General features: G+C 45.5%; 1 protein-coding gene across 4 annotated transcripts in view; it reads right to left on the bottom strand.

Annotated features, from left to right (window-relative positions):
- The window catches only part of LOC8027571 (nucleolysin TIAR), a 98435-nt gene extending 77374 nt beyond the window's left edge, over positions 1-21061 (bottom strand). For 3 of the 4 annotated variants that reach the window (XM_040503827.2, XM_029983189.4, XM_029983254.4), the window contains exons 1-3: positions 20910-21024; positions 20807-20838; positions 20609-20705 (exon numbers count right to left, since the gene is read on the bottom strand). In XM_040503827.2, coding sequence (XP_040359761.1) covers positions 20609-20705; positions 20807-20838; positions 20910-20921 — 141 coding nt within the window. In that variant the 5' untranslated portion in view covers positions 20922-21024. Of the gene's footprint in view, positions 1-20608; positions 20706-20806; positions 20839-20909 lie in introns of all 4 variants that reach the window. The other variant, XM_029983288.4, reaches the window with a different exon arrangement.
- Between the last annotated feature and the right edge of the window lie 1568 nt (positions 21062-22629).

Here is a 22629-nt window from a genome sequence, read left to right as displayed (position 1 = left end):
GTTAGAGCCGCGCTAAAAGCTCTTTTTTTTTAGTCAAAATACAAAACGTAAGTGGCGCGAACCTCAATTATTTATGAAAGTAGTTTTTGTTCAGAATTTTAGATCAGAAAAGAAACAAATGCAGTTTATGAAGTATGGAAACAAGAAATGATTCGTCGACATACCCGCCACCAAGCGGTGGAAAAGGCGGCACATACTAGGAACGGGTAGTGGGATCAGGCACTGACAAGCGGCAAGAGTAGAAAGGTCCTGTATGTATGCGGCAGCGCTGTGTTCGTATGGCTCGATGATCCGACTGGTTCCGAAGGCATGCAGCGAGCAGGTTTGGCTTGCAGTTTGGCCGTTTGGCGGTATGGCAGCGCGAAGTGGCTTTCATTCTGAACTGATCTTTGCATCGTGTTTGCTGTCGTTTGTGGCCAATGAGGTGTCATGCCGAATAAGTGTTTAATCGCGCAGCAAATACATTCCTGGCCGCCTGCTTCATCCAGCCTATCCAGCACATGCTTCGGTGGCGCCCTCTCGAGCTATCGACACGGAGTGCGGCAGCCATGAGCGCTCGCTGAGCTCATTACCCTACCTAGTTCACGGCCACTCAAGCCAAGACTAAGGACGTCATGAAAGAGGTTATTTTTTGCTTGTATTTGTCATTTTAATTTGCCTGTAACTTTTAAAATAAAGCGAAATTTAAGAAAAGTTTCATTAAGTTACTACGTTCAGTGAGCTCAGGTTCGGTACAAATTAAAAACCACTCAAAAAGTCGTTGCAGGGCCCCTTTAAGGTTGGTTTACAGATTGTCATTCTCTTGTAAGCAGTGAATGTCCTGCCGCCATCTATCACTAGCCCTTGAACACTTCAGACTTCCACATAACTAGACAAGATTTTGCAGCATTTGCGAGATCAAATCTATGCACTATCTATGAGAAATAGTTGCTTATAACATTGTCAAAATTATTTCAAGCCCACGGCGAAAAAATAAGGCTTAAAAATTATCGAAATGTAGATGCAAGTTGGAAGTACTGTTTTTTTTTTTTTTTTAAATGGCCCTTCCAACATCTAGCTACGTCTAACACCTCTCTGCAGAATAATATCACTCAACACAAACGGTAAATATAAAGAAAACCTTAAACAATCTAGATCTTTATATGAACATTCAATAGGAACATTAAAACTTTCAAGTGCCTTTTTCCTGTTCGTACTTGTTTCAATAGAACCAACGCCTTACAGGTGCTTCCTGAAGTTTGTCAAGAACTTTGGTGCCATTTTAGTCATGAATGATGGAGCAATGCGGTGATGATAGTTTAATAAATGTCTGGATGAGGTGTGGCATGCAGTAAACTACTTTCTCAAATAATGGAAGTCTATTTTCTATGCTATAATTAAAATATTTTAAACAATAGTCTCAGAATAGCTTTAAAATAGCATCACCGCACAGGTTAGATTCTTGCAAACACAGTCCACTTAAAAATTCTCCTATTTCACCAAAATGTTTACTTTAACGACCCGTAACGTACATAATTAAATCAAATTCCAACAACTCGGCTTCAAGTTTATATATTGAATATCTTCTAGTAGATTTGTAATCTGCAGGAGACATGGTGTCTCAATGTAGGATATGGTAAACATCTTTTCATAAATAAGAAAAGACTGAAGACCCTAATCTCCACAAGCGGTTACAAGAGAATGCTACATACTCAACATAAGAGAACGCAAATGCGCAAACCAGCGTTTATGTGCATGCACACAAACTGAAAACAAGCTGGTGACACCTGACTGAGGAAGAGTACAGCATTGTAACAAACTAACTAAATCATTAAAAATTTATATGCTTGACCTCATTTTGTGTAAACATTTAATATTTTTTTTAAAATGTAAAACAAGCTACTGAACAAGTTGTTTTCGAATTTCAAACATTTACGTGGAAATCAGGCCAACATTGTTTAAAAACTTTGGTACCTCAAGTTAAAGGGCAACTCCGGTTCATGCTTTCGATTTTGGGATATGACTGTTTTTAGTGCAGTCAGCGTCCCTGAATTGCAAGGTGTAATTTTTTTTTCTCGTTATTATGCGTAGTTTTAAAGATATCGACGCCTGAAAGTTTTGTTTGGGGCGCGGCCAACAAAACCAAAACTAGCCGCTCAAGACCCCGGCAACACTAGAAATCAGCCGCTATGTGAATGTGACGTCACGATCGTTCTCGTTCAACGAGTACGCAGGTTGAGCGCAACCTACCTCTGTTGCGCTAGCCGTCTAAAGATAGGAGGTAAGCTGATTTTGTTTTAATTCTGTATTTGTGGTAGTTATCGACCATATGTAGCAAGAGTTAGTGCGTATAACCAAAAGCTAACGACTGCAAAACCCGTGAACTCGTACGGTGCCGTACTCAGCGGCCACCGCCGTGCGTGCGCTATGCCGTACTCATCGCTTGTATTCCAAAAGCTAGCGACTGGAAAACAAGTGAACTCGTTCGGTGCCGTACTCGGCGACTGTCGCCGTGTGTGTGGTCTTCCGTACTCGTCGCTAGGCCTAAGTTGTCATCCGGGCTCTATAGATGGAGCGGCGTTGCTTTACGCCGCGCTGCCAATGACGTACCCAGTACTGGGGGCACTCTCGCTTTCGCGCTGCGGGTCAGTCCCAGGACACAAAGGTTTTAGGCTCTGGCGCGGGCCGCGGCGCACGAACACACGTGTGCTGGGCTGAACACGACTGCTTTTCGTTCTTTTTTCCTCGGGTGCGTAAAAGCCGAAGTCCAAAGTCCACTCGTCGAACAGCTTTAACTCACAACTTCTCCAATTTCCGGTCCGTCGGACACTTGTGAAAAAGCACCTTCGTGTTGTGCAGAGGGTTGTTTGAGGAGCCCACAGCGCTACAAGTTGCACTCGGCATCTTTCGAGGAACAGCTGGGCAGTCTTGGGCGCACCGAGTTGCTCGCTAAAACAAGTCTTAAAGTCCTCACAAGCAAATAAACAAAAGGCTATACCGAAGCTACACGGGCTACACATAAAAGCAACGGCTAAACACGCCAATCACAAGCCGAAGTAGCGGTTTTAGTGGCTCAAAGAAGCGGACTCCGCGCAACACCCGCACCGGAGGAAAAAAAGAGAACGATATGGACGTCACGGCCCAATGTTGCTAAGGAGCAGCGGCTCGCGGCGGGTCGCATTTTTGTTATCACCATTAGTTAAAAATGCGGCGTCCTACGGACGTAATATTTTGGCCGGAGTCGTATTTTGTGTCACTACAGCGATACCAGTAATTTATTTCATTTTGAGTTTTGGCCGGAGTTGCCCTTTAAGAAAATTTAGAAGGTTCACCTAACCAGTTTAGACCTCAGGTTCTACAAAAGTGTGTGACATCCCCAGTTGATGCTGCCGCTGTATCGGGAGGCGTCCTGCTAGCGAAGATTGATAGTATAGGGTCCGACTTGGGACACACAAACTTAACCAACAAGCCGGCATCTACTACTGAATGCAAATCTCGTTTGTAGCGCCCAAGCAAGAAGTGATCGGAACAGATCGATGTCTGATCGCTTGGCAAGAGGGCCTCCCAGAGGCCCATCGACACACGGTGTCCGTTCAGTTTTCCAAGTGCGCCGTCAAGAAATAACTTGTGAAATAGAATTCCTGGGCTGCACAACTGACAGAGCAGCTACAGGCACAAAACCTTTTGCTTCTTTTGCCAGCTGTCACAGCTAGACATTATAGATAGGGCCTATGCACGTGCAGAAAACATTAGCGGGGCAGAGAGGGGTGGATATTTCATACAAAAAGAAGTGTGCACTGCACGGGCACATAATGTGCACACAGCTAATCACATGAATGATAAGTGCACTGCTAGCGCCGCCCGTATGCCTTGCCTAGAAAAGTGCAAAAAAAGCAAGAAATTGGTACACCTGTGTTGTGCCAACACAGTGCTATTGACTTGCCACACTTCGCCCGCCAAAAATTAGCACATTTTGGGCGACTTTAGTATCCCCTGGGAGATACTAAAGATAACTGCATTACTTTCTCAACATCAGGAATGAAGCAGAGTTGCCCTTTAAAAAATTTCCTCAGATAGCTGTTTTTTTTTTCTTTTTGTGCAAAATTTTAGGATGTTTTTAATTTCAGTCAGATTTCTGTTTTTGGTTTTTCTACATGTGTTCCAGCCTTGAAAGAGACGTCCTTAAAAGGAGTACTCCAGTGTTTTCTTTCTAGTTCCTGACTTGCCTGAATATTTTCGAAACACACCAACACACATCACTGAAATAAGGGCACAAATATTGGACCGAAATAAAAAAAAAACAAAAAAAACTTTCAGTTATTGAATTTACAACTGTTGTCCTCACCATGTTTTTCAGGATGAAAGTCTCTACTGGCAACAATGAAAAAGTGACATCAGCAGAAGGTAGGGGATCACACTTTGGACTGAAGACTTTGTTCCCAACTGATTACAAGCAGTTTCATGGTGTCAAATGAATGCTTTGGAAGCTTTTTCCAGCACCCATGCAGAAGCACGAAAAAAATGATCAACATAGGCCATATTTAGACAGCCCACTCGACTTGTAAGACTGCCCTCACTGACGTCACGGCACTGAGAAACGCGGGTATCTTTGAATGTTGGCTTTGGCATAATTGTACCTTTCTGATTTCACAATAACGATTCTGAATTTCGCTATACTAAATAGCATACCACAAAGGGTAAATGCCAGTGATTCCCAGAATATAGTTAGTTGGGGTATTTCAGAAAATAGCCGAAGTACTCCTTTAAAGGGGCCCTGCAATCATATTTAAGCATCTACTTTTTTTAGCAATTTCCACGTCTCTTGGGGTTCGGGCAAGCCAGAGGGCACGGAGAGAGTAATTAAATATCAGTGTGTCATATTTTAACCGAACGACGTGGAAACCTCCTCCACCTATGGCGGCGACCCGCGGTATCAAAAGCGCGCGATATGCAACGTCTTTGGTCCTGGACTTACTACTGGTCAAAGCCGCTAAAAGCTTCTTTTTAGTCGAAATACAAAATATAAGTGGCGCGAACCGTTTAATTTATTTATAAAAGTAGTTTTTGTTCAGTATTTTAGATCAGAAAACAAACAAATGCGGTTTATAAAGTACAGAAACAAGAAATGACCCGTCGGCATACCCACCACCAAGCGGTAGAAAAGGCAGCGCATACTAGGAAGGTGCAGTGGGATCAGGTGCCGACGACCGGCGAGCATAGAAAGATCCCAAATGTATGTGGCGGCGCTGCGGTCGAGGATCCGACCGGTTCCGAGTGTCCCGAAGGCCTTCGCGAGCAGGTTTGTCATGCGGTTTCGCCGTTTGGTGGCATGGCAGCGCGAAGTTGCTCCCGTTCTGAACTGATCTTTACCCCGTGTTTGCTGTTGTTTGTGGCTAATGAAGTGTCATGCCGAATTAGTGTTTAATCGCGGAGCAAATGCAAAGCGAGCCGTCGGCCTGGCTGTTCGCTTCATACAGCCAATCCAGAACATGCTCTAGTGGCGCCCTCTCGGGTCGTCGACATGGAGTGCGGCTGCCGTAAGCACTCGCTGACCTCACCTACCCCTCCTCTAGTTCCCGGCCACTCAAGTAACCACGGACATCATAAAAGAGGTTATATTTTGCTTGTTTTTGTAATCTTAATTTGCTTATAACTATTAAACTAAAGCGAAATTCGAGAGAAGAAAAGTTTCTTGAAGTTACTACATTCAGTGGGCTCAGGTTCGGTGCAAATTAAGAACCAGTAAAAAAGACCCTGCAGGGCCGCTTTAGGGGAGAACTTCACCGAGATGTGGTATCAAACTTGGAAAAAGCATATCAACATCCAGACATTGACGCATGCATCACTTCAAAATGCCTCCAAATAAAAACATGTTAAACACAATCTCTTTTCTTTTAGAAAGCTGTGTTTTTTATAACACTGCACTCATAAAATTTTCTGCTTTTCTTTTAGAACTGAAATGTTGCAATCAGAGCTATTAGTGTGGTGCAATGTGCACAGTCGGAAATGAGAGATAAGCATAATAATTGATAGCCAGAACAGTAAAATTGCCACACGTGCTGCATTATCGCGAATGCACCAAGAGTGCGAGTGGCCGCGTCGTTCAGACCTTTTAGTCTTATCAGTGCTCCAACAAACAATTATTATTTGTAAAATATATTTTTATTGCTAGACTCACACTGTTATTCATTATCCTTTTCAGATCAGTGTCAACCTCTTCAGGCCTTTAAGGGACAATGTAGACAATTTTAATTATTTTTTTAACTGGTGTTTTTAGGCTTCTTGGGAACCTAGCACACTGCCCAATTTTTTATAGACATTTGTGACACTTATTTTTGTGCCTACGAAAGAACTAAAGAAACCGAAACTGAACTATACCCATTCTCATTTCTGGGCCTCCGAAAGCAGAGGCGACGTGAGGTAGGGAGGGACATCAGGTGCGAATAGTCAGTATGGGTGGCATTTGGGAGATCGAGACTCTGGTTACTGCGGTGGCTCCCAAAGTAAGCACGACACTGAGGACATCTGAAACCAAAACCACACCTCTCCCGCGTGTTCCTGTTCCGTGCCGTGTTCGTTTTTATTTATTTTGTTTGCTCATAGTTGCTTGTTGCCCGTTTCGCACCCCCCGTAGCAAAGGGAAAAATAATTATGCTGTTTTATTTACGGTTTAGTAATCATTTCCAGTTTATAGTTTTTATGGTTATTCAAGTGGAAATGGATTACTGGTAATAAAAATTGCAAACCAAATCGTGACAGAGGGCACTTCTCTAGCTTCGACCAATCCCCGACGCATCTCGTCTTGTGACGTAGGCCCCGCAACGTCACGCAAAGTCTGCTTTTCCAGGCTTCTTCCGCAACTCGCGGGGCGTTGCTGCAATCGATCCCGGTATGATTATTACCGCGACTGTTTAATTGATCTGCGCGGCACACAAGCGCCTGTTTCGGCTGAAATTTGAGGAATGTTGCCTGGGACATGCCTGGAACCCAGTTCAATCACCTAAAAAAATATCCAAAGTTGCCTTCATTGTCCCTTTAAGTGCCGATTTGGGTACTTACATTTAAAATTTTGAAAGAAGTTGTACATACAAGTTTCAGTAACAAAACCTAGTACCCATTTGGGTAAGCTTTGGTTTCAAACTCTGCCAAGAAATGGCACCATGCGTACAGACTGCGCTCGCAGCATGTGCATTCAAAAGTGGAAACTTCCAGGCGATTGAGGGGACACTGGCCAAGGGAAGTTTTTGTTATTGCCCTAAAGGGCAACTCCGCTCAATTCCACAAAATTTAGGCTTACATGGGATTCCATTTCCCAAAGCACTACTAAACAGCTCTACGTCTTCGAATTCTCAAAGTGTGGAATATTATTTGTGTAATCTTAATTTACATCAGCAGATACCGAAACTTTGGTTGCATCAGGCAACATTGGTCTCGTGTCCATGACCACATCACATCGAACCACGTGGTCTTGCGACATTCGTGGGGGCAAGGTACAGGACACGTGATGCGGGCAGGCCTGACAATCACTTGTTTTAATTTCAATTGGTGTTAACTGTACATTCAGCCCATCCATCTACAATAGCCGAGTGAAATAAGGAAAAAATACCGACGTCACGTTCACACTGTCTTGCAGTATTCACTCTCTCGTGCAAATTGATATGTAGTGGCACTGTGTGGAAATGAGCCATAAACGCTGCCCGCCTTCCACTATGATAGTTGACAAGTAAAGAATTCAGTGGCAAATGTGCCTCAAAGGGACTCATATCACTCCGCCAATCAATTGCTTCCACTCATTTCTTGACATCACTGACGTCAAGGCTTGATGAACAGTCGTTTTCAATATGGCGCACACAGTTTCCAACGTTGGCGACACCGAGGGACGCCGGCTTCTCGAAGTGACCTGGGTTTACGTTGCAGAGCTGTGCCACTATTCGCTTTTGGGCACGGTAATTCGTTGTTTTCCATTTTTTCTTTTACGCAAGAACTTAATGGTCTGCTCGCCGTCCCATTTAGTCGCCATCGACTTGCATGGACGATCGCTAAGCCACACTCGGCGAGACCGACGAAAGTGGTGCTGATGACTTCTCGTTTCGTTTACTCTTTGCCCCGAGGCAAGTCGCATTGGACAATCCTGGCGCGATGGAAATGTTTCTTCATGATAGTTATTGCACGACAATGCAAGAATTGAACTGAAGTGCTCTGTGTCGCCTGCTCTAACATTCACATAAGCCTCACCTGTTGAGGTTGGCACAAGCTTCCCCTAGACGAATGGCTTCTCTTTGTTTAATATTTTCCCTGGGACAAGGATGGCCACAAAATCCTGGTGGTGCAAGCGTTTATTCACGGTGATTTCCTGGTGGCGTGGCAATGTTGAGGTCACCACTATAGATGCGATGCGCTGTGTGAAATACTCGAGTGACGTGACCACTATCCTGCATCACCGGACTTCGTCTGCTTCCCTGCTCACTTTAATAAATGAAGGATGCCTTCAAGGCACTATTTATTTATCCGTGAAACTGGCGCCCTCGCCAAGTCTCGTCGTTGTAATCAGTCTGATTATGAATCAGGCAAGCAGCAATTGTCTCGTCCTACCATTGTCACATGAAGGTGTCCTCCCATCACTTTCGATAACACAAAGTAGAAAATCTTCGAGCACTTCACCTCGTGCAAAATAACAGGGGTAGCTTTGCCACCTTGCAACAATGTCGCCCCGTTCGGGAAACAGCAAGCTTCGCTCTCTCTCCACTCGTCCCTGCAGCCGATGTTGCAGATGTCACCATGTCACGGAGGAGATGACATTCTACTTTACAACATGGAAGCACTTGAAGTGGACGCGTTACGCCTGTGGGGCGAAGCATCTACACAATTCACAACCTGTCACCGACTATAAACTGCAGGTTTTACAATATTAAGGGATCAGATCTACACACTATTTTCAAGATATGGCCGCTGTCCAGTGTCGAAATGAGTTGCCCCTTCCTATGGCAAAATAAAAAGGCACAGCTATCCAAATGCCACAGCTACCCAAAGGGAAATACATACAAAATTGAGTCCCACTTATGTCACTATTACAGACCGTTCTGAGGGCTTTCAAAAATATGGTCCCAAAGTTAAAAGGACACCCGCTATAGTTCAGCCTCATTGCAAACCCAAGATTGTCTGCAGCTAATGGCAAATTTAGGTGGTGCTTGCAGCATATAAGCGAGATTGGCTGGTGAAAAGGGAGTGTGCCGACAAGATTGCCTGGTTCTTTCCATGGGCTAGAGAAGAGAACAAGAGGCAATCTGCCTCTTGTCATCAGGGAGCAGAACAGTGCCAGTCACACAACTGTATTGACGATGGCGATGGTATCCTACGGCCACGAAGCTTAGCGCAGTGAAATTTGGTTCTATGAGGTGCTTGTACATTTGATGACAAAAGAATCATGATGGGATTGACATTCACTCACGAGGTGACCGGAGAAATCGATGCAAGCATTCACTGTGACGAATCAGATAGGCCTAACTGACAAAGAGCAATTTGAAAACCAAGGTCCCACTGTAATACACAGCAATGGCTATGTAAAATTAATAGAATATTCCGACATATTTTAAATCCTTCAACGAAAAACTGAAAAATTATGAAGTAGCTTAAGACTTTAAGGCCACACTGTCTTTTGCCCCATCCTGGTGCAGCAAGGGTCAGCGTTCCCGCCAGGGGAGAGGGTTTCTGGACCAGTTTGGGCCCCAAATCGCACCACTGGAGCTGAAGTGCGCTAAAGGACGATATTCTAACTCTCCGACACTGATGGGAGACTGGACGCCGGAGTCCCGCCCCAATGAGGGAAGACCAATCCCAAAAAAGAAAACTTTCACTCAATCTGGCGGATTTTCAAAAGTTGGGTGACCATGGGTACGGCCACGGGAGGGGGGACTGACCATATCGTACCCCAACGACGAAGCCAACAAAACTCTTCTCGGGAAGGAACGGGACGTCGATTGACGTTTACAGCTCTTCAACAATGAGCAAACAAAAAATTTGATTTACCGCCGAGCTGCTGCTCGAAATGATGAGACCATATTGGTTCCTTTACGATAGATGTAAATGCAATTTTAAGGAAGAACAGCCAAAGGGAAAAAATATGGTAGTTGATCGTCGGGGAAGAAATGTGGCATAACGAGTGATTGATGCAAGACATGCTAAGACAAATAAAATGTTTTCAAACATGAAAGATTGTCATCACCGACCCAAACGCAAGCTCCAAGAAACAAAAGAAGTTGTGACAGCTACGATCGTACGCTACATTTGGTGATCGGCGCCGCCACAAAGTAGTTGCAAAAAGGGGGTTACAAGATTGGTGGTAGAGATCCAGGGAAGTGTGAAATTGCACACGAATTAATGGGTTACACGGTTATAGAGTCTAACGAGGTACAAAAGTTGGACGCAGAATTTTAAAGAGGTGCAGAAAGGCTTCTAGGCTACGTAGCGCAAGCTACCACCCAAAATAGAGGGTATAGCCACCAGCATCCATCTATCCATCCATGTAGCCACCGCCGGCAGCTTCGTCACCATTGGTTCGAACACTCCACCGTCTCGTTTTCGGCGCGGTACCTTTTCCGCCGGCGCCGGGACAGTGTGAGGAAACAACTGTGTGAAAGCAGCCTAACGCAACACCATTTCATATAAAAAAAATGTCACATAATTGTGGTTCAAGTATTTCTGTATGGAGCAGTCCTCAAAAATGCAACCAGAGATAAGACAAAAATATGTTGCTTTTTTTTACTTAAGGATGCTACTTTTAGAACACTACACTACATCTAACTTTTAAAGCAGTACTGAACACACCCAGAGCTTTTGGTAGATAAAAGAAACAAAATACTCTTTAAGGAAATTTAAATTGCATTCTGTAGCTTTCATAATTTTATTTATTCAGACCTTATTTCATTAATGTTATCTTTATTGCCAAAAGTGAGCTAGGCATCAAATTTAACATTTTTAAGTAAACCTATTTTCTTGAAAGACAGGCGACCAGTTCACACTTTCCACTTTTCCCTTGCTCCCTCCTCTCCCCCTTCTACCCTGTCCACCGTTGCCTGTTTCCTCCTCTCCCATGGTGAGGAGGATCTTCTGCCTTGCAAAATCTCAAGTCTGGTCGTCGGCCTTTAAGGAGTAAGAGACTGAGCCTAGAACAGCAAGCAAATTTCCCAAAAATCTTTTTAAACAATTTTGAATGGTAGAAATACGATATAACCAACACCGAAATTAACCTGCAACTTTACTGGTCCGCCATCTTGTTGTGACGCCAGATGTTGTATAAACATCAGCACATGGGCAGCTGGAGCCTGTTCCGCACAGCGTCGGAAGGCTGTCACGATCGTCCGTGGGGAACAATTGGCTACGATTCAACAAGCCTGTCCGAGTTGAGCAATGACCAGCAAATGTTTTAAGATTTCAGAGCAAAATTTCGGACAATTCGCCGTTGGCATTCGATCCACTAGCATCACCTTCGAGGGGATCACCCTTGGCGGCTGTTCACGATCTGCCGACATGTGGACCTAGATGTCGCTTCAGAAGCAAAATGCTATGGAAGATTTTGTTTGATAGCACGGTGCAAACTGTTTTCTAGAACAACGCAAACGTTACAGAGCCAGCGTTTGCATAGGACTGCTCGAACCCACTTCCGTCGCAGGGACTTTTCGGCCAGAAACTGATAACTGCTGCATTTCTTCGTGGTGTTATTACACCCCACAGCACATCACCAGTTCCCCCCCCCCCCCCCAATCGCATGCCGCAAATAGCCCAAACCAGAAGCAATCCACAAAACATTCTCATTTATAAAAATCAATGACCATCAATATTTTGCCAGAGCTCCTCTCCCCTTTAAGCTTACGGCTGGTGCAGGCTTTTTTTCTTTTTTGCAGTATTTCAAGTGCTTGAACAATGGTAATCTAGATTTGGCAAATTATAGTCCCAGATGCAAAGTTCTGAATATTTTAATAAAAGTTGTGATGCAAAAATGGTACTACTACCATAAAAGCAAATAACCCAATATGGAAACGCCACGGAAGAAATTATCTTATGACTGCATAAAGCACCTGCCTAGACATACAGCCCCTGCCTGCTTAAGCCAAGACTATTAGCAAAACTTCCCAGTTCAACTCCTTTTGCAAGTGGCATGATAGGAAGGCTGTTACATCTCTAGTAGACATGAGGTTAAACAACATTCTTGACATCCAAAAGTTACGAAGACAGCCAGCAGATTTTGCACTACACGCAGTGATGCCTGCAAGTGGCTGCTCAAGGTTACCAGAAGCTAGAAAGCCCCCAAAGTTCTGTCCTATTCTTTTGCTAACTATTTTTATCTGCTGGGAGTTCGAGAAATATTCTGAACATGAGATTCTAGATTAGTCGACTAAATAAATGCTGTTGGATTGCGGAGACGAAAGGATCAGATCACATTATGCTGACCTTGTACTTTTCATTTAGACATATTGTTTGCACATCGATTTGCATACTCTGCAGGGTAAGGAAATAATGTTGCAAAAACATTTGAAGTTATTGTTTGAGAACATTTTCTTCCCCATTTACTAGCCACCCATGTCTACCTTTGCATAGGTTTGTTTTGTACAAATGCGACAAGGATCTACTGTAATCAACTTAATTTCTGCATGCTCAATGCCTCGCGAATTGATTGATTGGGGGTTGATGGCATATCAGAATGTCTCGCGAAGTTGGAAGGTTTATGTAGGCACAAAGTTTTATAACTGCGAGAGGTATGCCACAAATTTGTCACCACGGGGTGATGCATTCGCATAACACATTCTCCCAACACGCTGTCAAACTAACAATGATGACAAGTGGAAACACAAACCACCCGGCTGGGCTCCGTCAAGTTTTTGATTGGCAAAGTTTCCAGATGAATGGAATGCTTCCATTTCAAGTTAATAAAATAAGCCACGCTACTACTAATCATTAGGGATGGACAAAAGGTGGTTTGAATCAATTAGCACCGCATCCCTCGTAGCCTTCACAGTGCAAAGGAAAGCCAAGGTATACAGACTCTTTACGGTGTTGAAGCTAGGGGTGAGGGATGTTTCCACACTCCTGCTAATCACCCCAATCTGAAGCATTATATGGCTGAACCAATATGTTCAGTAGTAATAAGAGTCTCTTACGAGTGACATCTATTGAAATGCTTTGCCCAAGGTCAGAGGTAGCAATAGCAGTACCTATAAAGTATGCAACCAGTTCCACCAACACATAGCCACTCAGCACAGCACTGCTTCATTCATCTAAGTCTATGGATAACACAGATTGAAATTTTGCTTACCGATACATACAGCTACAAGCATCTATGCCATGTGTAGCAACATACTGAACCGTTTTGACGAGTGCCAATTAATTTAGTCACTCTACTAGGTGCAACAACCTCGCCGCTGCTCAGAGTCTCCTCTGCCTTTTTTTTTGTGGACAAGGTTATGGAGGCGTGACATGTGTGCCAACTGTTTGGTGAAATCAGTCCACTGCCAAGTTTCGACATTGTCCTTATTAAAATTGCAATCTTATCTGGCTGCCTAGACAGAAATAGCATCTTGCATTGACTCCACAAGTGCACTAGGGAGAGCTATCGCAGTGATGTGATTGGCCTAAGCCGTTTTGGAGCACCTATCGGAGCAGCCAAAACAGTGTTTTCGAGCAGCAAAAGTGGCTTTTGAAGCAGCCAAAACAGTGTTTCAGAGCAGTAATTATGGCTTCCAGAGCAGCCAAAACGGCGTTTCGGAACAGCAAAAAGTAGCTATTGGAGCAGATATTCTTAGAAAAATAAAAATATTTGTTTTAAGTGCTGGACAAACGAAGGGCACTTTGCTCGCCACAATAAACAAATTATGGTCAAGTTAGACCACCTGGGAATCTTTCAACATGTTAACTGAAATGCCAATGACATGACATATTTTGCAATGCTTCAGTTAAAGGGCAACTCCACTTCATTTTTGGTTTTGAAAGAACAATGCAGTCCTCTTCAGTATCGCCTAGGAAGACCACACGTCAATTGTTACAATGCAGTTCTGTCTATATGTTTCTTAAACAATCCGGCAAACTTTGCAACTCGCCAAGTTGCCGAAATCGACCGACTCAAGCGGGCGAATTTAGGCGCAACCAACAGGGCAGTCAAGGCTATGGCATGGGCATAGCCAATATTGAGCTAAATGTCATCACCATTGCCCCCTTTTCCTTGTTTTTACTTCTCCGGGCGAGCGTAGCGCATAGCTTAAGCAACGTTACCTCTCGGCGCTCAGCAGTGTCCACATGGTTGGCGTAACGCACTTGCACAGCGTGCTTCTTGGGAGCCGTCTGGCCGCCCGCTATGGTCCTGCTGTTACCGCCGTCTTCCGCGTCACAACCGCCGTCGTCATCTCACCGTTTGTGATTATTGCTTCTTGGAGTTTCGTCCACACTACGGACACCACATGCGCAGACTTATGCCGCAGTTGTGCAGACGTCGTCGAATGTCATAGATACCAGAACGTGGCAAAAAGTGTGGTGCAGACGACACCTGCGCCTGGCACACGCCCGCCCCAATCACACCTGTCATTGGGCCGAGGATCACGTGACGTCTCGTACCACGTGACAACCATGTTCTTGAAAGCCCGAGGCCAATGTTGCCGGACAGAGCCAAAGTTTCAGTTTCGATTTCCGCTCGCGTTTAAAATTTATTAAAAAATATATATCCCATTTTTCGCGAAGCAAATGACGTAGTGTCTTTGACAAGAGCTTTTTAATTTGAAATCACTCGTTATCCTAAAATCTTCAGAATTGAGAGGAGTTGCCCTTTAAATGATACATATATATGTACCCACTATAGATAAATAAGAACCAAACTGCACATATGAAATTAATTTGAATATGACCAGCTTATTAGTAAATATCAAAGCATAAATTGACTAGTTATACAATAAAATAAATTCAAGCAGTCTCCAACACATGTAACTCTTCCAGTGCAATGCAAAACTGTACACAAGAAAAAGGTGCAGTAAGACTAGCGGGTGCTTTTCCTTTTGCTTTTTGAAACTTTCTGAAAGGCTGCTGCAAGCCTCGCTTTTCCTTCGACAAGTACTGAATGTCCACTTTCAATGTCTCCAAAGAGACACAGAGACATCCCACAAGTGCACAGTGTTGTAGGCGTTGCCGAGCAATTACAAAAAACCACTTGCCACCGTTTTACTGGTTCCCGACGTGCCAGATTTAAAATGGATTGCAAACGTCCCGGCTGGTGCCTCCGTTGTGCAATCATGTTCGCATGCACGTGAGGGCAACTTCAGCAGCTTGCAGTTGCACGCACTTCGTCATGCGAGCGGAGATGGCTGTTCGATCGAAACCAAAACCGGAGTCAAGCGGTTTAGAGAAGCTTGTTTTAGCGAACATCGTTTTACCGGCCCCAGTTTATCGAATTCCTTTAAAGAGAAACCCAGTTCAAAGAAAATGGCGATGATCATCCTTTTAGCGAATTCGGCCGCCGCAAAGCGGCGTGTGCGGATAAGCCAGGTAAGTTAACATTTTTGTAATGAGCCGCCGCAGACTGCCGCCGCGAAGCGACTGGAGCACAGCGGGGGGGGCTTGGGTTAACAAGCGCACCAGTGATAGACGCGCGAAGTAGAATACCCTTTTTTAAATAGCGTCCTCTTTTCTATAAACGGTATTTCTCTAAACTGAGGCTCTGCCTTCTCTAAACTGTGCTTCCATAAAACGTGCCCGTTCTCTAAAACGTGCTTCGACGAAATGGCATTCTATCAGCCGTAGTATTATGCCACTCTGCTCCGCTGCCAAATGGTTCCCAAAATTGTATGCAAAATGTAACGGTCCAGCGCACGACAAAAAACAGTCCAGAGGCGAGGTACAAGCTAAACACACAGAAAAAAAGAACCTGAGCATATCGATGCAAGACATTGCAAGTCGGGATCGTAAAGTACTTGGAGCACTTTGCGCAACGACTGAACTCGAGACAAACAAGCGCGTCGTGCGGGTTCAGTGTGCAGACATTGCCTTCTTTGCTTTAGCTCACTTCACTTCAACAACTTTCTTTCGCGGCCAACTTTTCACGTACCAGGGTCCCTTTCAAAAGAAAGCCCACCGAGAGAAACCTAGATAATCAATACTTCGACACAGCAGTCCGAGTTAAAGAGGTACTTTTGTAGTAGCATATGATTTGAAAGAGAGGAGGAATGTTGATAACCTTGCGGCAGTCCTTACGTGTCAGTTTAGAAAGCACCATATCTGCAGCGACGTGGAGACGGCAACACCTGACGTCATCCAACATGGTGACTGGTAGGCAAGGAACAAATATGGTTTTCCCAAGGTCCTTGCTCTCAGGAGCCAGTGCTTCAGCTCACAAAGTAACTCCCGCCACGCAAAAACCTGGTTATATTTCACATCACGACGGCATGGCTGGTACCCGGCACGCTAGCGTCGAATGTCCGCAGATGCTTGCATCTATCCGTACAAAAATTTTAAAGAGACACAAGACAAGACTTACGAGAGTATGAGCGTGAAACGAGAGACGGCGGGAAAAACCATGCAAGACCAGATGGACGATTGATGCAAGTCACTTTGTGCCGGGCAGTTGCTTGCGCCACCTAGCTCACGGTACTCAGTTTAGTTTCGGTTTAAAAAGGCGACCGAAATTGGTCCTTCAGCGCAGGCTTGGTGCAGATTACCCATATTTCGGCAAAATGTAGCAGGATGTATCAGGGTTAGCCCCTTGGCGCAATTGGCACAGCAATCACATCACTGCTATCGCATCCTCCACTGACGTGCACACCAGCCAGGCAACTGCACCAGGTGACTTCCATACTCTGCGCAAGCATTTGTAGGCACAGGTGGTGCATGGCCACGCATTCAAAAAAATGGTCAGGTTTGTTTTACGAGTCAGTATGGTAGCACCCTGTCAGAATTACAGTTCTGATAGCGCTGTCAGACCATCTTCACACTAGCAAAAATCTTGCTTTGGGTTTTATGTCCATCACTGCAACACGAGTGACACAAGTTCATTGGGAACATTTTCTAACAACCACACCCAATCCCTCGAGCTTGGTGAAACCATTCATTAAACGACATACAGTTGGGCGACAAGGGCTTTTCCATAAAAAAGCGACAAATGGCACCAATTTCAAGGTGTGGTTGTTAGAAAAATTCGCCTCGGCAGTCATCCAAAGTTGGCTTGCTTGAAAACGACGACTACAAACTACTTGAATGATTCAGCAGCTAGAAACCCCATTACGGCAACAGAAATGAAATGTGTAAATAATTTCCGAAAGAGAATCAGTGGATATTACATGCTGTAATTGTTTTTCTGTACATTGATGACCACAAAACGGCACAACAGATCCAAGCCAATCATGTGCCGACCAAATAATTAAACAACTCAGGTTAAAAGTGTCATGTTTGTCAACAAAACATTACCGTCGCTCACCAGTCCCTGAAATCTTGGTTGGTTGTCATCACTTCAAAGAAAATGACAGACTCAATTCCTAAAGGAGGCTCAAAATGCTCCCATGATACAGCAGCCAGTAAAATACATCCTAGTCAATCATTCAGAACTTGCTCACCCTGTCACCTTCCTAAAAAAAACATCCACCGTCTAGGCAGCAGAGGCATGCACTGTCCTCGTGCCTCATGGTCCTTGTTTGTTACTCACGTCATTGTACAAATGGTGTGATTGTAGACTTTGACCCGAAGAGGGTATATATCTACAATACCACCATGAAAGACGAGCTTACTATCATTTTTCCATAAAAGGTGTATCTGCTATCGGTTTGCAATGAAAGAGGCATCAACTAGAGAGTCTTCCATTGCAAAGTGCACTTGTACCATGACATACATTGGGTGCACTGCAGGAAATCTGGCCCCATGGTGGTGGCGCCCCATGAAATATGCTAGAAGCTAGGCAGCAATAACGTTTTTTATGTCTTTAAAGAGCAGTGAGAATACTGACTAATCTTCCTGAAACTGTTCAGCTGCAAAAATTATCCAATGCAAACATGAACGAAACCAGACCCCACCTTCAGTTATCATTGTTCACATGAAAAAACTGTCCCTGGATTGGCTGCTGCAACTTCTCAATTACTCGCCCCGTTTCAATCCTAACCCCATCTCAGAAAGCCATCATCTAATACCCCTGTCAGACGGGAAAATAAATGTCATTTTCATTGAATGTCATTCACCGCTCGGCGAATCAGCTCATGATCCTGGTTCTGCACGTGGCGCGTGCACGCGCCGCATGGTGTATGAAACATGCGGATTGGCTGAGCTGTAATGTCATTTTCCTTAAATGTCATTTAACGTGCTTGTCTGACAGGGGTATTACTATGTTTACCAATGCACAAAATGCAGCATATCAGAAATCAGAAAAAAAAAAGCCTCAACTTTCTTTCCACGTCAGACAGAAAGGACAACAGTATCAAACACTTGTGGGAAGTCGCACGATTCAAAATATAAATGTGTATTTGGTCGCACTGTAATGCCACAAACTGAAGTTACACAATCGAAACCGAAACTCGGTAGCCAACTGCACCCAGAATGTATTGCATCCCCGCTTCAAATTTTGCAGTTTATTGAAAAACGTTATAAAAGGATGATGTTACCTTCCTTGATAGACTAACAGCGATTTTGTTTGACATACACTGGCACCGTGGTAGTTTAGTCGCAAAATGCCCTGCACTTGCAGAGCGCTACACGAAGAATCCGTCCCAAACCAACTTTTCGAATGCAGTCAGATAATGTCACCATCTATGATGCAGTAAGTGTACCAACCAAACTGCAACAAGCATGCTGCTGACACAACAGCGTAGTGTGGAATTTCTGTTTGCAGAGAAAACACTGAAAACAACTTATCAAATTTTTCTCACAGACTGCCTAAGTGCCTGTCACAAGCCGACTCAGAAGACCTGCAAGAACTAACGAGTCTCACTCTTTAAGTGTGAAGCACTTCAAAATGTTTTGTGAACTCTATGTTTTGGAGCAAACCATTATAAAATGTGCATGGAGATTGATAAAGCAATTCCTGCTAACTGTGCACTGCATTGCACATCCAAGTGCCGTTCTCCACATCGGCGGAACTGAGCACATCGTTGAAGATGACAACTTTTGGTAGCGTTAGTCTTCTGTGGTCACAATCACTTGAATGAGATGCTCTGCTCTTGTAGTACTGCCGATAGTGCTAGATTACGCTACATATTCATCTCGAACCTGTACTGCGCGGCAGTTTTGATTTTGGTTTCCTCCCTTGGTTGCAAAGGATGTAAGGAGACCTAACAGTGCCCGAGGGGATTGCATTCTGGCACACCCCGATTCGCTCAGTACGAGCAAGTGCACCTCGCTGTGAATGCCAGCACTGAAACAAACTAGAGCTGAGAGTTTGCAATCGTGGTCAGAGTGCAGTCAGACAAAAACAAATTCAATGGCCTAAAAAGCAGCGCTCATGCCCAGCTGTGAAAGTTATCTCATCCCCAAAAGTGGAACTAGACCAAAGTGCTTAGTTCCCCTTCACACAGAACCCTTTAGATGCAACATAAACCCGCGCCCGATACCTTTCCCTGTCGGCAACTTCTGCAAGACTTCACAGGTTACCTCTTGGGCATTCGACATGTGCCTTCCCTTCAATTTCACACGACGTTCAAAAACAATAAGCTGATGCACAATCCCAAGCAAAATGCAGGTACCCTCGAGCATGGCAGTAAGCGAAATACATGGCTCGCACACGACGCCACCCGGCGATGCGAAATGTGTGCTGCAGAAGTACGCGATTCGTGGCCAGACCATCATAATGGCAGTTGACGTGCCGCCAATGCGAGCCATGTACACGGATCGGCACTTGCGCTAGCAGCTAGTGCCATCCCGGTCGGTTGGAACACGCACCGCCAGTCACGCTGCACTGGGGCCCCCACAACGAACCAATGCATGGAGCAAAGAGCCGAGCTGCACAATCCACTGATCGGGACACCGCCGTGGATCCCTCTGTGGCCACTCGAGGTTAGGGTCGCCCTCGTCGGCGGCTCCACGTGTGCGAATGGGCCTCTCCGCGCGATGTGGATGCGCGCTTGTGCTAACCCCCCCGCTGTGGCGGATCGTTCGCAGTCTCCATGAGAGCGTCTGCTCGGAGACCCCAGGCAGCCACGGCGGGGCAGCCCTCGAGACACTCGAACGACGGGCCCGGACACCGGCCCCGAGGTACGCCGCTACCCGCGCCGGCAGTGATCCACATCCCGTGCCTCGGGGTTCGCTGCCGCAACTACCGGGCATCAGTTCGAAGCCCCCACACGTGCAGGGAACACATGGAACGTGGCCTGTGGTTGGACAGGCCACCTTCCATGAGTCCAGAACGAAGCGGCAAACCAGTGGAGACGCACCCTGCGCGAAACAGTCGGTGGGCGCGGGAGAGCTCGGCCGCTAGGCCTAAAGCGATAGCCCAAGCTGGAGCCAGCCCGGGCGATCGCCCCAGACCCATCGGGCCGCGACTCGGGGACGAGCCAACGGCGAAGATCCTGCCGGGCCAGTCGCGAGAGCCAAAGCGCGGCGAGCGGCGGCATCCTTGGCGTTAGGGTTACCGCTTGCTAACAAAGCTGGGATCGGAGCGCCCTTCCCCGGCCCGCCTTACCTCGTGAATAATCTTGCAACCTTTGACTAGCCCCATCTGTCCAAAGACGGCCAGCAAGAGCTCCTCGGTGACGGCGGTGTCGAGGTTCCCGACGTACCTGCCAAGCGAAGAAAGCGACACGTTGATCAACACATGGAAGACATCGCGAGCGCCGGCAACGCAGCGGCCGGCACATCGAGCCAGAAGTAGTGTACTCACAGCGTACGTGGCTGACAGTCGTTACCCTGGTCCTGCAAGTGGCAAAGCATGTCATCAGATCGGAACAAATCAAAGCAAGCGACAAGAAATAGAGGAGCTTTACCTTGTTTGCCATTATGGCGTCAGTACTCTAAACCTACAACCGAAGCACAACCGAAGCGCCGAGGCATCATGGGAGCGCGGACAGCCAAGGAGGTTGGGTTGGTTGGGTCAGAAAAGATGCAGAGGAGCTGACACACTGCTATCCCGTCGTTCCCCTGCTACTTCCTATGACGTCATGAGTCCTCGAGCTCCTTTCGCCGCCCTGACAAGACGGTGGAATTTACGTGCTCGTTGGACCAATCATACGCCGTTTATTTTCCACGTGTTCAGGCTTACGCTGATATTTCACGTGCAGAGAGCGGGGCAGGTGATAAAAACCAGGCAGTTAATTGGTCCGGTGAGCCTTCTCTCCTGCGTCCTTTCGTACGCGCTATGAATCTCGGGAAGTGTTTTTCCCGGCTCCGGTAGGTTCTAGTAACGGCGTGGTTGTGGATTGTGGTGGTTTCTACGTTGCGCGACGGAGCACCGAGGACGCGAAAGAGGCGTCTGCTTCTCTTTCTATCGTTCTGCATTTCTCGACCGCCGCAAGCAAGAACTTACTTATAGAAAATGGGTGTCCACGGTGTACAAGAATGTGTTGTGTCGCATTTATCGAGTGGATAAGATGACACACTTCAGAAATAAAGCGTTCCGACCGTCGATATAGCCACGGCGTGCGGAAATCAGCGAACTCGTTGCGAGCTGACGGGCATCTCGAGTCCTCGATAGTGATGTCTCCTATAATAAACCTCCGTTCGTGTTTTATTGTTTGTTGTTTTTTTTTCGCGAATTTTGAGATTATATGAACTGAAACTACACACGATCAACAATTGGAAATAGTTTCCTGTTTTTGACTTGTACCTGGAAGTGCTAGATTTTCAAAACTGTATATGCTCGCGCTTGTCCATCTAGTCTCGTTCTACGATTCGCATACCCCATGCCGGGAACATAGTTATTGTAAAGTACATTATAATAACTCTATGGCCGGGAATTCGGAATACCTACACACACACACAGAGAGAGAGAGAGAGAGAGATATTATAGAGTAGGAATTCAGCTTATGGAAAATATATAGTGCATAAAATTAAAGATGTGGTTATCCCTTACATTCACAATGCGACGAACTGCGGGAGTAATGGGACTCTACAGATATGATATTGACATAAGTGCCCCCCCCCCCCCCCCCCTAAAAAAATAAAAACATTTTTATTGCAAAAATAAACTATGCATCGCCGAACGCTCATTTTCCGCCCAAATGTAGCGCAATATGTCTGAACCAGATGCCAAATTGTGAGCACGAGCCGATATCTTATTCAAAAGTTATGTAATTTTCTGAAAATTTCAATGGTAAAATAGGGCCCATTTTTGCCTGCTTTCGGTTGCACGTATTCGAAAGCTCCGTAGGCCACCATTTGCCTACTGAAATTTTCAAAAAAAATCATTTGTAACTTTTAAATTAGATAACGGTTAGCGCTGAAACTTTGGCATCTAGTTCGGACCTCTAACGCTACATTTGGGTGGAAAATGAGCGTTCGCCACCTTTGTCCATGGGAGCGGAGCGCGCGCGGCGTCCCGCGAAGTTGAGAATATCGATATCATAGTCTCAAAGATTAATTAACTTTGATCTTGAGCTTAAGGCCTTAATCAGCGAAGGACTTGGGAACTGATCGGCGAACACTGGGTGGAAGTGCGCAAACCTCATCTCTCTCTCTCTCTCTCTCTCTCTTTTTCTCTCTCTCTCT

The sequence above is a fragment of the Ixodes scapularis genome, unplaced genomic scaffold, assembly GCF_016920785.2.
Source record: "Ixodes scapularis isolate PalLabHiFi unplaced genomic scaffold, ASM1692078v2 PGA_scaffold9__187_contigs__length_104089568, whole genome shotgun sequence".
Classification (NCBI taxonomy): Eukaryota; Metazoa; Arthropoda; class Arachnida; order Ixodida; family Ixodidae; genus Ixodes; species Ixodes scapularis.
Note: the sequence above shows the minus strand (reverse complement) of the source record. Positions and strands in the feature narration are given on the sequence as shown.